General features: G+C 55.3%; 1 protein-coding gene across 1 annotated transcript in view; it reads left to right on the top strand.

Moving 5' to 3' along the window:
• Positions 1-13,056, top strand: part of LOC140411503 (uncharacterized) — a 318,586-nt gene that overhangs the window by 301,335 nt on the left and 4,195 nt on the right. Inside the window, exon 3 of the mRNA XM_072500588.1 lies at positions 5,650-5,859. Within this exon, the coding sequence (XP_072356689.1) occupies positions 5,650-5,859 (210 nt within the window). The remainder of the gene's footprint in view (positions 1-5,649; positions 5,860-13,056) is intronic.

The raw sequence follows: 13,056 nt of genomic DNA, 5'->3' as shown, positions 1-13,056 counted from the left end.
TCCAGAAGTGGACCGGTCAAAATCCAGGACAGGGGGGAGGCCAGCTGCGGCAAGAATTGAAGGGTTTTATGGAACAGATGGGGAGAGTAGACCCATGGAGGTTTGCACGGCCGAGGACAAAGGAGTTTTCCTTTTTTTCACATGTCCACAAGGTATACTCTCGCATCGACTTTTTTGTTCTGAGCAGGGCTCTAATACCGGGGGTGGTGGCTACTGAGTACTCGGCAATCGCAGTGTCGGATCATGCCCCACATTGGGTGAATCTACGGGTTAGTGTGGAGAGAGGACAATGCCCACTGTGGAGACTGAATGTGGGGTTGCTAGTGGACGAAGCGATCTGTGAGCGGGTGAACAAGTCCATCCAGAACTACCTGGAAACAAATGATACGGAGAAGGTCTCCGCAACGACGGTCTGGGAAGCTTTGAAGGCAGTAGTCAGAGGGAAATTAATCTCGATACGGGCCCACAGAGAAAATGTGGAACGGGCTTAGAGGGACAGGTTAGTTGAGGAGATACTCCAGGTGGACAGGATACTCGGAGGCCCCATACGCGGGGCTACTGAGGGAGCGGCGGAGGTTACAGGTGGAGCTTGGGCTGTTGACCACAAGAAAAGCAGTGGAACAGTTGAGAAAGGCAAGGGGCTATCTCGCGGAGCGTTAGATGAAGGTCGGTCAGCAGCAGCAGCAACCCAGGGGGGGGGAAGGGGGGGATGTCTTGCGTGGGGGGAGGAGGGAGGGAGGGGGAAGGGGGTCTGTCTGGGGGTTATTTGAGCAAGAAAATACATGAAGGATCTGGAAAACTGACATGTACGGGAGGAATCCAATGTACAAAGCTCTGTAACATTTTGTTTTACCATGTTCATGACTTGCTATGTGCGCTTTCTTTCTTTTTGTTACGGGGGGGGGTTTGTTTGTAAGGGTGAAAAATTGTGTTAAAATTCTTAATAAATATATATTTTTTTAAAAAGAGAAAGGCAAGGGGGCCGATTTATGAATACGGGGAAAAAGGCAAGGAGAATGTTGGCGTACCAGCTCAGGAAAAGAGAGGCGGCCAGGGAGATAGGTAAAGTAAAGAGTAGGGACGGTAATACTGTCCTGGACCCAGCGGGGGGTGAACGAGGTGTTGAAGGACTTTTATAATAAATTATATGAGTGGTGCCCCCGGCTGGGGGTGGAGGGGATGAGGCAGTTTCTGGATCAGTTGAGGTTCCCGAGGGTGGAGGAGGACCTGGTGGAGGGGCTGGGAGCCCCAATTGAGATTGAGGAAATAATCAAGGGGCTGGAGGGCATGCAGTCGGGCAAGGCCCCGGGGCCTGACGGCTACCCGGTGGAATTCTATAAGACGTTTTGACAGATATTGAGCCCACTGCTGGTGAGGACATTTAACAAAGCAAGAGAGAAGGGAGTCCTCCCCCCAACAATGTCGCAGGCCTCGATTTCATTAATCCTGAAACGAGAGAAGTATCCGGAGCAATGCATGGTCATACAGGCCGATTTCTCGACTGAATGTGGATGCCACACTGCTGGCTAAGATACAGGCCACAAGGATAGAGGACTGTGTCCCAGGGGTGATAGGGGAAGACCAGATGGGATTTGTAATGGGCAGGCAACTCACGGCCAATGTTCGAAGGCTCCTAAATGTTATTATGATGCCCTCAGAAGGAGAGGAGGTGGTGGTGGTGGTAGCGATGGATGCGGAGGAGGCTTTTGATCGGGTGGAGTGGGATTACCTGTGGGGGGCGCTGGGAAGGTTTGGGTTTGGTGAGGGCTTTATCGACTGGGTGCGGTTGCTCTATCAGGCACCAGTAGCGAGTGTGCGTACGAACCGGCTGAGGGCGGGGTATTTTAAACTACACCGAGGAACGAGGCAAGGGTGCCCCCTCTCCCCGTTACTGTTTGCTCTGGCCATAGAGCCATTGGCCATGGCCTAGGAACTGGAAAGGGCTGGTTTGGGGCGGATGGGGGGTGGGGGGGGGGGGGGTGGAGCACCGAGTCTCGCTGTACGCAGGTGACCTGCTATTGTACACTTTGGACCCGTTGGAGGGGATGGGGAGAAGAAATGCGAATCTTGGGGAATTTGGCAATTTTTCGGGATATATATCGAACATGAGCGGGGGAAAGCGAGATGTTTGCGATCCAGGCAAGAGGACAGGAGAAGAGACTGGGAGAGCTGCCGCTTAGAATGGTAGGGAAGAGCTTTTGATGTCTGGGAATCCAGGTGGCCTGGGAATGGGAGGCACTGCACAAGTTAAACCTATCCCAGTTGGTAGAACAAATGGAAGGGGACTTTAAGAGATGGGGTGGTGCCGAGTCCGGAGGTGATGACCTTTGGAGTGTCGGAAGAGCCGGAGTTCAGGGGGCGAAAGAGGCCGACGTCCTGGCCTTTGCCTCCCTGGTAGCCCGGAGACGGATCTTGTTAAGGTGGAGGGACTCGAAGCCCCGAGTGTAGAGACCTGGGTCAGTGACATGGCCGGGTTTCTCAGTCTCGAGAAAATAAAGTTTGCCTGAAGAGGGTCAATGCTGGGGTTCTCCCGGAGTGGCAGCCGTTCGGCGACTTTCTCGGGGAAAATTAAAATGTCGGCAGAGGCAGTATTCCAAGGTGGGGGGGGGGGGGTTTGTTGTTGTATGGTTGAGGTGTGTGAAGATTGAGGTGGGGGGGGGGCAATGTTTATTTTACCATGTTGATGTCATTGTTTATGTTACTGTTATAAAGATTTTCAAATATCCCAATAAAATATTATTTTTAAAATAATAATCTGGGGACATGAGTTCAAATCCCACCAAGGCAGCTGTTGGATTTAAGTTCAATTAGTAAAATTGAAAGCTAGTCTTAGTAATGGTGATCATGAAACTATCATCCAATGTCGTAAAGACCCATCTGGTTCATTCATGTCCTTCAAGGGAGTCTTCTTCACCCAAGAGAATGAGGTAGGTGGATATGGAACTCAGGGAGAGAGACTGTGAGGTTCTTGATCAAATTGACATAGGGAGGGACAATTTATTGGAGGTGTTGGCAGGCTTAAAAGTGGACAAGTCTCCAGGTCCGGATGAATTGTGTCCCAGGTTGTTGTGGGAGACAAGGGAGGAGATTGTAGGGGTCCTGATTCAAATTTTTAATTCCTCTCCGGCCATGGGGGAGGTACCAGAGGACTGGAGCTAATGTGGTCCCACTATTTAAGAAGGGTTGCAGAGATAAGCCAGGGAACTACAGACCAGTGAGTGTCACATCAGTGGTAAGGAAACTATTAGATAAAATTCTGAAGGAGAGAATCTATCTCCACTTGGCGAGGCAAGGTTTGATCAGAGATAATAGTATGGCTTTGTCAAAGGGAGGGCATGCCTTACAATTTGATTTAATCTTTTGAGGAGGTGACCAGGTGTGTAGGTAAGGGTAGAAAAGCCTTTGACAAGGCCCCACATGGGAGAAGCAAAATGCACATGGATACAGGGGAACTTGATAAGGTGGATTCATAATTGGTTTAGCTGTAGGAGACAGAGGGTGATGACAGGCAGCTGCTTTAGTGACTAGAAGTCAGTGTCCAGTGGATTACCACAGGGATCTGTGCTGAGTGCCCTATTGTTTGTCATTTATAGGCAAGGTAAAGTCGTCATAGACCTCCATGACCATAGGCAGCTTTCCCTTTTGAGGTGATTTAACCTGAGGATCAACTCAGGCGAGGGGCAAGGTGGGCCTTCATGAATAAGCTCAGCTGGTATGGGAATTGAACTCACACCGCTGGCCTCGCTCTGCATCATGAACCAGCTGTTTAGCCAACTGAGCTAATCCTGATCCCCATTTATATAAACAAAATAGATGACTATGTGGGGAGTAGAATCAGTAGGTGGAATCAGTAGGTTTGTGGATGACACAAAGGTAGGCCAGGTGGTTAACAGTGAGGTTGAGTGTCTTAGGTTACAGGATGGTCAAATGGGCAGAAAGTGGCTGATGGAATTTAACCTGAAAAGTGTGAGCTGATACACTTTGGAAGGAGTAATATGACAAGGAAGTATTCAATGAATGTCATGAACACAGGGATGTCATAGTCATAGATGTCATAAAATTTACAGTGCAGAAGGAGGCCATTCGGCCCATCAAGTCTGCACCGGCTCTTGGAACGAGCACCTCCCCAAGGTCAACACCTCCACCCTATCCCCATAACCCAGTAACCCCATCCAACACCAAGGGCAATTTTGGACACTAAGGGCAATTTATCATGGCCAATCCACCTAACCTGCACATCTTTGGACCGTGGGAGGAAACCAGAGCACCCGGAGGAAACCCACGCACACACGGGGAGAACGTGCAGACTCCGCACAGACAGTGACCCAAGCCGGACTCGAACCTGGGACCCTGGAGCTGTGAAGCAATTGTGCTATCCACAATGCTACTGTGCTGCCTACTGTGGTGGTGCAGTGGTTAGCACTGCTGCCTCACGGCGCCGAGGTCCCAGGTTCGATCCCGGCCCTGGGTCACTGTCCGTGTGGAGTTTGGACATTCTACCCGTGTTTGCGCGGGTTTTGCCCCACAACCAAAGGTTGTGCAGGGTAGGTGGATTGGCCACACTAAATTGCCCCTTAATTGGAAAAAATGATTTGGGTACTCTAAATTTATTTTAAAAACAAAGAAAATGACACAGGGAAGTTCCGAGCAACAAAGGGACCTTGGCCTGTTTGTCCATAGATCTCTGCAGGCAGAGGGCAGGTTAATAGGGTGGTGAAAAAGGCATATGGGACACTCGCTTTTATCAATCGAGGTGTAGATTACTAAAGCAGGGAGGTCATGTTGGAGTTATACAGAACTTTAGTTAGGCCACAGCTGGAGTACTGTCTGCAATTCTGGTCTCCACATTACAGGAAGGATGTGATTGCACTGGAGGGGGTGCAGAGGAGATTCACCAGGATGTTGCCTGGGATGGAACATTTAAGTTATGAACAGAGGTTGGAAAAACTTGGGTTGTTTTCCAGGAGCAGAGAAGACTGAGGGGCGGCTGATCGAGGTGTACGAGATTATGAGGGGCGTGGACAGAGTGGATAGGGAGCAGCTGTTCCTTTAGTTCAGGGGGGGATTTGAGGAAAACCTTTTTACCCAGAGAGCGGTGACGGTCTGGAATGCACTGCCTGGGAGGGTGGTAGAGGCGGGCTACCTTAGATCCTTTAAAAAGTACCAGGATGAGTACTTGGCATGTCATAACATTCGAGGCTAGGGGGCCAAGTGCTGGCAAATGGGATGGGGTAGGTGTGAATAACAGGCACCACTGAGATGGGGGGTAGGGAGGGGGTGGAGGGGGGGGGTGGTGGTGGAGATCGTGTCAGTGCAAACATGGTGGGCCAAAGGGCCTCTTCTGCACTGCATTAGTCTGTGATTCTGTGACATCTGCCGTCCTCACCTGTCTGGCCTATGTGTGACTGCAGACCCACAGCACTGTGGTTGACTCTTAACTGTCCCTCTGGAATGAGCTGGCAAGTCCTCAGTTAAAGGGCATTTAGGGATGGGCAACAGCTGTCCTTGCCAGCGATGTCCACATAAAAGTATGAATTTAAGTCTTCCAAGGGTAAGGTAGTTTGGGGGGATTGAAGGAGGCATTGAGTGGATGGCCCCGGAGAACCAATCAGCTTCTAATCTCTGTCATGCCCTCTCTAACGCAGGTAGCTTCAAGCCCGGAGCCAATGGCAAAATCTTGAAGAAGTTCTGTGAGTGTGAGAAGCGCTGCCTGGACCGCTTAATGGGTGATTCGTTGCGCATATACGTACCAGCTTACCACGGCGAGGTGGACAAGGATGGCGAGAGGTACAACCAGATGGATGACCTACTGGCAGAGTTCGACCTGCCGTGTGTGATGGACTGCAAAATGGGAGTGAGGTGAGTCCCTCATCATTAGGGGGAGGAGGGGGCTCATCCAACTCTCTTGGGCCTGACCCCACCATTCAATTAGATCATGATTAATCGGTATATCAACTCGAGTCACCTGAGCTCCAATCCCTTTAAATAGAATAGACCTGCGCTCCCCAGGATTTGTAGATTAATCTGCCAAACGTTTTGAAGAGCAAACTCAGGAGAAAATCAATTTTATTTAATTTTGCTTCAAACTCTTTCCAATAATATTGGAATGGGCTGCGGCACAATCAAGCATTCAATTCTGAGTGAGTGTGGAAGGGGTTGGGTGGTGAGGATCGACATGTTCTGTTACCACAGAGGGGGTGGGAGCCGGGCCAGGAGGGGGTGGGAGCCGGGCCAGGAGGGGGTGGGAGCCGGGCCAGGAGGGGGTGGGAGCCGGGCCAGGAGGGGGGCGGGAGCCGGGCCAGGAGGGGGTGGGAGCCGGGCCAGGAGGGGGTGGGAGCCGGGCCAGGAGGGGGTGGGAGCCGGGCAGGAGGGGGTGGGAGCCGGGCCAGGAGGGGGTGGGAGCCGGGCCAGGAGGGGGCGGGAGCCGGGCCAAGAGAGGGTGGGAGCCGGGCCAGGAGGGGGTGGGAGCAGGCCCTTGGGTCTGCTGCTTCTCCTGTTTCCAGTCCCTTCCACATCCTCCCCCCCACCCTCTCTCCCTAAACCTCCCCTCAGTGCTGCCTGTTATTCACACTGTCCCCCTCCCTCCCCTCAGTGGTGCCTGTTATTCACACTGTCCCCCTCCCTCCCCTCAGTGGTGCCTGTTATTCACACTGTCCCCCTCCCTCCCCTCAGTGGTGCCTGTTGTTCACACTGTCCCCCCTCCCTCCCCTCAGTGGTGCCTGTTGTTCACACTGTCCCCCTCCCTCCCCTCAGTGGTGCCTGTTGTTCACACTGTCCACCCTCCCTCCCCTCAGTGGTGCCTGTTGTTCACACTGTCCCCCTCCCTCCCCTCAGTGGTGCCTGTTATTCACACTATCCCCCCTCCCTCCCCTCAGTGGTGCCTGTTGTTCACACTGTCTCCTTCACCCTCCTCTCAGTGATGCCTGTTTTTCACACTGTCCCCCCCCCCTCCCCTCAGTGCTGCTGTTATTCACACTGACCCCACTCCCTCCCCTCAGTGCTGCCTATTATTCACACTGTCCCCACTCCCTCCCCTCAGTGGTGCCTGTTGTTCACACTGTCTCTTTCACCCTCCTCTCAGTGATGCCTGTTTTTCACACTGTCCCCCTCCCTCCCCTCAGTGCTGCCTGTTATTCACACTGTCCCCACTCCCTCCCTCAGTGGTGCCTGTTATTCACACTGTCCCCCTCCCTCCCCTCAGTGGTGCCTGTTATTCACACTGTCCCCACTCCCTCCCCTCAGTGCTGCCTGTTATTCACACTGTCCCAACTCCCTCCCCTCAGTGCTGCCTGTTATGCACACTGTCCCCCTCCCTCCCCTCAGTGCTGCCTGTTATTCACACTGTCCCCACTCCCTCCCCTCAGTGGTGCCTGTTGTTCACACTGTCTCTTTCACCCTCCTCTCAGTGATGCCTGTTTTTCACACTGTCCCCCTCCCTCCCTCAGCGCTGCCTGTTATTCACACTGTCCCCAGTCCCTCCCCTCAGTGCTGCCTGTTATTCACACTGTCCCCCTCCCTCCCCTCAGTGGTGCCTGTTATTCACACTGTCCCCCTCCCTCCCCTCAGTGGTGCCTGTTATTCACACTGTTCCCCCTCTCTCCCCTCAGTGCTGCCTGTTATTCACACTGTCCCCCTCCCTCCCCTCAGTGGTGCCTGTTGTTCACACTGTCCCCCCTCCCTCCCCTCAGTGGTGCCTGTTGTTCACACTGTCTCTTTCACCCTCCTCTCAGTGATGCCTGTTTTCACACTGTCCCCCTCCCTCCCCTCAGTGCTGCCTGTTATTCACACTATCCCCCCTCCCTCCCCTCAGTGGTGCCTGTTGTTCACACTGTCTCCTTCACCCTCCTCTCAGTGATGCCTGTTTTTCACACTGTCCCCCCCTCCCCTCAGTGCTGCCTGTTATTCACACTGGCCCCACTCCCTCCCCTCAGTGCTGCCTGTTATTCACACTGTCCCCACTCCCTCCCCTCAGTGGTGCCTGTTGTTCACACTGTCTCTTTCACCCTCCTCTCAGTGATGCCTGTTTTTCACACTGTCCCCCTCCCTCCCCACAGTGCTGCCTGTTATTCACACTGACCCCACTCCCTCCCCTCAGTGCTGCCTGTTTTTCACACTGTCCCCCTCCCTCCCCTCAGTGCTGCCTGTTATTCACACTGTCCCCACTCCCTCCCCTCAGTGCTGCCTGTTATTCACACTGTCCCCACTCCCTCCCCTCAGTGCTGCCTGTTATTCACACTGCCCCCCCTCCCTCCCCTCAGTGCTGCTGTTATTCACACTGTCCCCACTCCCTCCCCTCAGTGGTACCTGTTGTTCACACTGTCTCTTTCACCCTCCTCTCAGTGATGCCTGTTTTTCACACTGTCCCCCTCCCTCCCCTCAGTGCTGCCTGTTATTCACACTGTCCCCACTCCCTCCCCTCAGTGCTGCCTGTTATTCACACTGTCCCCACTCCCTCCCCTCAGTGCTGCCTGTTATTCACACTGTCCCCCTCCCTCCCCTCAGTGCTGCCTGTTATTCACACTGTCCCCACTCCCTCCCCTCAGTGGTGCCTGTTGTTCACACTGTCTCTTTCACCCTCCTCTCAGTGATGCCTGTTTTTCACACTGTCCCCTCCCTCCCCTCAGTGTTGCCTGTTATTCACACTGTCCCCACTCCCTCCCCTCAGTGGTGCCTGTTGTTCACACTGTCCCCACTCCCTCCCCTCAGTGGTGCCTGTTATTCACACTGTCCCCACTCCCTCCCCTCAGTGGTGCCTGTTGTTCACACTGTCCCCCTCCCTCCCCTCAGTGCTGCCTGTTATTCACACTGTCCCCCTCCCTCCCCTCAGTGCTGCCTGTTATTCACACTGTCCCCCTCCCTCCCCTCAGTGGTGCCTGTTTTTCACACTGTCCCCACTCCCTCCCCTCAGTGCTGCCTGTTTTTCACACTGTCCCTTTTCCCCACCCCTCAGTGATGCCTGTTACCCACACTATCCATCTTCCCCTCTCCTCCGTGGTGCTTGGTGATGGGGTGAGGCGAGAGGAGTGATGGGGTGACGGGTGGGAGTGAGTGGAGGGGGGGTGACTGGGGAGGGGGGTGAGGGGAGGTGGGTGATGGGGTCAGGGGGAGTTGGGGTGAGGGGTGGGGGTGAGGGGATGGGGGTGACTGGGGAGGGGAGGTGGGTAATGGGGTCCAGGGATGATGGGGTGAGGGATGGGAATGATGGGGAAGGGGAGGGGGGATGGTGTGGGGAGGGGAAAACGGGGTGAGGGGTATCATGGGAGTGGGATAATGAGGATGATGGGGATGATAGAGAGAGGGATGAGGGGGAAGGGAATGGTGGGGAGAGGGATAATAGGGTGAGTGGTATCATGGGGAGGGGGGGATAATGGGGTGAGGAGAGGTTTAATGGGGGAGCTGGCTTATGGGGATGATGGGGAGCGGAATAATGGGGGTGAAGGGGATGTTGGGGAGGGGGATTACAGGGGTGAATGGGATGATGGGGAGGGGGATTATGGGGGGTGAAGGGGATGGTCGGGAGGGGGATTATGGGGGTGAAGGGGGTGTTGGGGAGGGGGATTACAGGGTGAATGGGATGATGGGGAGGGAGATTATGGGGTGAAGAGGGTGATGGGGAGGGGGATTACAGGGTGAATGGGATGATGGGAGGGGGATTATGGGGGTGAAGGGGGTGATGGGGAGGGGGATTAGGGGGGTGAAGGGGATGATCGGGAGGGGGATTAGGGGGTGAAGGGGATGTTGGGAAGGAGAGTAGGGAAGTGAAGGAGATGTTGGAAGGGGGATTATGGGGGTGAATGGGATGATGGGGAGGGGGATTAGGGGGGTGAAGGGGATTGATCGGGAGGGGGATTATGAGGAGAGGGGGTGATGGGGAGTGGAATAATGGGGGTGAAGGGGATGATGGGAGGGGATTAGGGGGGTGAAGGGGATGATCGGGAGGGGGATTATGAGGAGAGGGGGTGATGGGGAGTGGAATAATGGGGGTGAAGGGATGATGGGGAGGGGATTACAGGTGTGAAGGGGGTGATGGGGAGGGGATTATGGGGGTGAAGGGGATGATAGGAGGGGATTACAGGGGTGAATGGGATGATGGGGAGGGGGATTATGGGGCTGAAGGCGGTGATGGGGAGGGGGATTACAGGGGTGAATGGGATGATGGGAGGGGGAATTATGTGGGTGAAGGGGGTGATGGGGAGGGGGATTACAGGGGTGAATGGGATGATGGGAGGGGGATTATGAGGGTGAAGGGGTGATGGGGAAGGGGGATATGGGGGTGAAGGGGGTGATGGGGAGGGTGATTAGGGGGTGAAGGGATGATGGGAGGGTGATTAGGGGGTGAAGGGATGTTGGGAAGGGGGATTATGGGGGTGAATGGATGATGGGGAGGGGGATTATGGGGAGAGGGGGTGATGGGGAGTGGAATAATGGGGGTGAAGGGGATGATGGGGAGGGGATTACAGGTGTGAAGGGGGTGATGGGGAGGAGGATTATGGGGGTGAAGGGGATGATGCGGAGGGGATTACAGGGGTGAATGGGATGATGGGGAGGGGGATATTAGGGCAGAAGGGGGTGATGGGGAGGGGGATTATGGGGTGAATGGGATGATGGGGAGGAGGTTATGGGCCTGAAGGGAGTGATGGGGAAGGGGATTATGGGTGTGAAGGGGGTGATGGGAGGGGGATTATGGGTGTGAAGGGAGTGATGGGGAGGGGGATTACAGGTGTGAAGGGGGTGATGGGGAGGGGGATTATGGGGGTGAAGGGGATGTTGGGGAACGGAATAATGGGGTGAAGGGATGTTGGGGAGGGGGATTACAGGTGTGAAGGGGGTGATGGGGGAGGGGGATTACAGGTGTGAAGGGGGTGATGGGGAGGGGGATTAGGGGGGTGAAGGGGATGATCGGGAGGGGATTATGGTGGTGAAGGGGATGTTGGGAGGGGGATTATGGGTGGTGAAGGGGGTGATGGGGATGGGGATTACAGGTGTGAAGGGGGTGATGGGAGGGGGATTAGGGGGGTGAAGGGGATGATCGGGAGGGGGATTATGGTGGTGAAGGGGATGTTGGGAGGGGGATTATGGGTGTGAAGGGGGTGATGGGGAGGGGGATTACAGGTGTGAAGGGGTTGATGGGGAGGGGGATTAGGGGATGAAGGGGATGATGAAATGAGAGTAGGGAAGTGAAGGGGATGTTGGGAAGGGGGATTATGGGGGTGAATGGGATGATGGGGAGGGGGGATTAGCGGGGTGAAGGGGATGATCGGGAGGGGGATTATGGGGGAGAGGGGAGGATGGGGAGGGGATTACAGGTGTGAAGGGGGTGATGGGGAGGGGGATTATGGGGGGAAGGGGATGATGGGGAGGGCAATTACAGGGGTGAATGGGATGATGGGGAGGGGGGATATGGGGCGGAAGGGGGGTGATGGGGAAGGGGATTATGGGGGTGAATGGGATGATGGGGAGGGAGGTTATGGGCCTGAAGGGGGTGATGGGGAAGGGGATTATGGGTGTGAAGGGGGTGATGGGGAGGGGGATTATGGGTGTGAAGGGAGTGATGGGGAGGGGGATTACAGGTGTGAAGGGGGTGATGGGGAGGGGGATAAGGGGGGTGAAGGGGATGATCGGGAGGGGGATTATGGGGGTGAAGGGGATGTTGGGGAGGGGATTATGGGTGTGAAGGGGGTGATGGGGAGGGGGATTACAGGTGTGAAGGGGGTGATGGGGAGGGGAATTAGGGGGGTTGAAGGGGATGATCGGGTGGGGTATTATGGGGGTGAGGGGATGTTGGGGAGTGGATTACAGGGGTGAATGGGATGATGGGAGGGGGATTATGGGGGTGAAGGGGGTGATGAGGAGGGGATTATGGGGGTGCAAGGGGGTGATGGGGAGGGGGATTATGGGGGTGAAGGGGGTGATGAGGAGGGGGATTATGGGGGTAAAGGGGGTGATGGGAGGGAGATTATGGGGGTGAAGGGGTGTGATGGGGAGGAGATTATGGGGTGAAGGGGGTGATGGGGAGGGAGATTATGGGGTGAAGGGGATGATGGGAGGAGGATTATGGGGGTGAAGGGGGTGATGGGAGGGGGATTATGGGGGTGAAGGGGGTGATGGGAGGGGGATTATGGGTGTGAAGGGGTGATAGGGAGGGAGATTATGGGGGTGAAGGGGATGATGGGAGGAGGATTATGGGGGTGAAGGGGGTGATGGGGAACGGAATAATGGGGTGAAGGGGATGTTGGGAGGGGGATTACAGGGGTGAATGGGATGATGGGGAGGAGGATTATGAGGGTGAAGGGGTGATGGGAGGGGGGATTAGGGGGGTGACGGTGATGATCGGGAGGGGGAGTTGGGGGTGAAGGGGGTGATGGGGAGGGGGAATATGGGGGTGATGGGAAGGAGGATTAGGGGGGTGACAGGGATGATCGGGGAGGGGGAGTATGGGGGAGAGGGGGGTGATGGGGAGGGGGGATTATGGGGGTGAAGGGGATGATGGGGAGGGGATTAGGGGGGTGAAGGGGATGATGGGGAGGGGCTGAGGTGGGGTGAAGGGGATGATGGGGAGGGGGATTAGGGGGGTGAAGGGCATGATGGGGAGGGGGATTAGGGGGGGCAAAGGGGATGATGGGGAGGGGGATTAGGGGGGTGAAGGGGATGATGGGGAGGGGGATTAGGGGGGGCGAAGGGGATGATGGGGAGGGGGATTATGGGGTGAAGGGGATGATGGGGAGGGGGATTAGGGGGTGAAGAGGATGATTGGGGAGGGGGATTAGGGGGTGAAAGGGGATGATGGGGAGAGGGATTAGGGGGGTGAAGGGGATGATGGTGAGGGGGTTTATGGGAGAGGGAGATCATGGGGAGGGGGATAATGGTGTGAGGGCAAGGGGGAATGATGGGGTAGGGGAGGATTGGCGGAGGGGATGATGGCAAAGTGGTCAATGGGGATTGGGGTAGGTTTGATGGGGAGGGGGATGATGGGGAGGTGAAGGGGAACATGGAAACATAGAAAATAGCATGAGGAGGCCATTCGGCCCTTCGAGCCTGCTCCACCATTCATTATCA

This window comes from Scyliorhinus torazame, chromosome 4, assembly GCF_047496885.1.
Source record: "Scyliorhinus torazame isolate Kashiwa2021f chromosome 4, sScyTor2.1, whole genome shotgun sequence".
Taxonomy (NCBI): domain Eukaryota; kingdom Metazoa; phylum Chordata; class Chondrichthyes; order Carcharhiniformes; family Scyliorhinidae; genus Scyliorhinus; species Scyliorhinus torazame.
This window is presented reverse-complemented; position numbering and strand designations above follow the sequence as displayed.